This window comes from Gadus macrocephalus, chromosome 23, assembly GCF_031168955.1.
Source record: "Gadus macrocephalus chromosome 23, ASM3116895v1".
NCBI lineage: Eukaryota > Metazoa > Chordata > Actinopteri > Gadiformes > Gadidae > Gadus > Gadus macrocephalus.
The window spans coordinates 4,435,352-4,438,501 of record NC_082404.1 but is presented as its reverse complement, the minus strand read 5'-3'; the positions used below and the strand labels follow the sequence as shown (position 1 = coordinate 4,438,501).

General features: G+C 48.7%; 2 protein-coding genes across 2 annotated transcripts in view; both read right to left on the bottom strand.

Annotated features, from left to right (window-relative positions):
* LOC132452244 (cytochrome c oxidase subunit 4 isoform 1, mitochondrial-like) overlaps positions 1–3,150 on the bottom strand; it is a 213,294-nt gene that overhangs the window by 16,238 nt on the left and 193,906 nt on the right. The gene's annotated exons all lie outside the window — the stretch shown is intronic.
* The window catches only part of LOC132452881 (uncharacterized), a 26,892-nt gene that overhangs the window by 9,972 nt on the left and 13,770 nt on the right, over positions 1–3,150 (bottom strand). The window contains exon 5 of the mRNA XM_060045718.1: positions 2,393–2,593. Within this exon, the coding sequence (XP_059901701.1) occupies positions 2,393–2,593 (201 nt within the window). The remainder of the gene's footprint in view (positions 1–2,392; positions 2,594–3,150) is intronic.

The following is a 3,150-nucleotide window of genomic DNA, read 5'->3' as shown; positions in this document are numbered from 1 at the left end:
TATTTCATTAAAATACACACACACACAACCACTCCCACACGGTCACAAGCATGGCTAACACAAGCTGCAAAAGCTGACGATACCATGGAGCCCTCTTCAGGTCATTCAGTGATAATGCAGATGAGTTGTCGTCACACACACTTGTTCGTGGTGGAAAAAAACTCTGGCAGGCTTTACGGCCACCGTAAAACACTGTTCCTGAGGGGAACCCGCAGTCCACACACGGCCATGGCACTTATAGTCGCCGTTTGGCTGTAACAACGGGGTGCACACACAGATCACACACTCTCCTTGCGATACACACACCATGAGCGTGCTGAGAGAGAGAGAGAGAGAGAGAGAGAGAGAGAGAGAGAGAGAGAGAGAGAGAGAGAGAGAGAGAGAGAGAGAGAGAGAGAGAGAGAGACAAAGAGAGTGGTAGAGAGACAGGAAAGGTAACTTAAAAAAAATGTGTTGTTCTATTACACAATACACACACACACCCACACCCACACCCACACCCACACACACACACACACACACACACACACACACACACACACACACACACACACACACACACATTACAATGTTACAATGTGAGTCTATATATAGTAGTGATTGTACACATCATCTAGAGCAAGGTGTCTCAAAGGGAATTTGAATAGATCTGGGACTCATACAATGTCACCCATACAATGTTTCTGGTGCAAACATGCACCAGAATACTATCCCTCACTCATCTAACACACACTTAATAACATCTTCTGACAAACTGATCTGTCCTCTATCTGCAGAACACAGACACACAACTGTATTGAGATACCTCACGTTGCATGTCATTTGTGTTTGTGTGTGTGTGTGTGTGTGTGTGTGTGTGTGTGTGTGTGTGTGTGTGTGTGTGTGTGTGTGTGTGTGTGCGCGTGTGTGTGTGTGTGTGTGTGTTTGTGTGTGTGTGTGTGTTTGTGTATATGGGCCCACGTGCAAGGGTGTGTCATGCGTGTGTATGCTGCTAAATCCCTGTATTTGTGTGTCTGTGTTGTGTGTGTTTGTCTATGGTAGATCCCTGTGTGTGTGTGTGTGTGTGTGTGTGTGTGTGTGTGTGTGTGTGTGTGTGTGTGTGTGTGTGTGTGTGTGTGTGTGTGTGTGCGTATGTGCATCATGCGTGTGTTTGGTGTTAGATCTGTTGTGCTGTGTGCGGGGGGGGCAATTACTGAGCTGAAGGAACATTGAGAGAGGCACTTTAAAAGATTAGATAAGCACTACAGCACAAGGATAGTCACAAACCTAAAATTACGCACACACACACACACACACACACACACACACACACACACACACACACAATCTCCTTTTGTGTGATTTAATACCACAGAGTGATGCGCTCACTAATAACATGGGCTGTTGTTGGCAGGGGCCAGTGCCTTAAGAACTATGATTCGTGGCAACGTAACCCAGAGAAATCTTCTGTGGTGACCTGACACAGAATACCCCCTTCTCAAAGAGACTGGTCACGAAGTTGTTACACGCACAAAGAAAATGTTACAAGAATAACTAATACTGTATTAAGTCACTGTTGATCAATTGTTCTAATATCCAAACGCTGAAACGTGCAAGATTATGCCTCTATATTTTTTGGAGAAACACCATTGGAATATTCGGCGATAAGCATACAAAACATTCTTTGCATGTATGCAAGCTTACAGTACATTTACATATTGCAATACATATTGAAAAATGAAGCATGTGTTTTTATTATCGATACAAATCATGATTCTAATGCAAAGCATACCCGACTGGTGGTCATACTTACTGATTCCCAGAGGTCCTGGCTCAGACTTCCTCCTGTACAACGTCCTGTCCTCTTCCTGTCTCCTGTCAGTCCGTCCATCAGTCTCTTCCCAGTACCTGTCAGTCTGTCCCTCCGTCCGCCGGTCGGTCTTCCTTCCCGTCCGTCTGTCCGGAAGTTCCTTCCGCTTGCGGTCCGACGGAGGAGGTAGTGGGAGAAGCAGAGCCCAGCCGGGGGTCCCGGACCCCCGCCGAGGGCTCTGTCTCTCCGTCCACCCGTCCGTCTCCATCCGGCCCCCGTCCCCCCCCGGCGTCCCCCCCTGGCTGTCACGCCCCCTGTGCCCCCCTCCTGCCTGTCCCTGGCTGTCACTCTCTGCGGCCAGGAGACCTGACTCGGACCTCCTCCTCCGGGTCTCTGCTCCGGTCCATCTCTCCGGGAGCATCTTCCTCCTCTCCCGCTCCTCCAGGCGGACGCTGGGCTCCGACTTCCTCCTCCGTCTTTCCTCCGTCTTCTGTCTCTCCTCCTCCTCCTCCTCCTCCATCTTCTCCGTTTCTTCCTCCTCCTCCTCCTCTTCCTCGGCCACTTGTCCGCAGGGCTCTGACCTCCTCCTGGGTGTCGTCTTACCCGTCTCTCCCCAGCGCTCTCGGCCTCTCTGGTTCTCCTCTTCTCCTCCACCTCCGCGCTGCCACAGGGCTCACTGCACCTCCTCTCCTTCCACCTCTCCGTCTCCCGCCATTTCTTCATCATCAGGTGGCTCAGGCGCTTCATGGCCGCCGCCGCTGCTTCTTCTTGAGTTTCTCCAAATAAAACCAGTAACAAAGTAGGCTAGCTCTGGGCGCAAGCTGTGGTTACACCTCTTGTTTTGCCGTGAGATCCGATTAGTCTAGAGTTCACTGTGGTTCCAGTCGCCTGCTCTTTTCTCCATTTTTTTTGGTCATTCAATACAACCTGATAATTGAACTAAACCAACAAACAATACAGAGCGCTAGAATTGTGAGAAAATCCTCATGAAATCCATGACAAGCCTTGTTATGTGTGCCCTGTTGTTGCGTTAACCTAACCCCCCTGCTGGCAGTCTGCTCGGCCTGAGTGCGGTACGCAACAGCGACCCCTGGCGGCCGTCCCGCGGCCTGTAACTGATATCCAAACGGGTCATTAACATTAACTACATTTAGCTTCCTCCTGTTGACCTCTGGCGAAGCAATCGTAAGTAATCTCTCTGGTTGAGATCACAACGCAATAGTAAAGAACTAAAATTAAAGTTATTACATTATTTTAGAGATACAAAGTAATTAACAAAGTTAACCGTAGAATTACTCATAATAACAGACACTAAGAATAAAGATAAATCCAACAGTTGTTGTTTTCCAAGTTACGTTTTG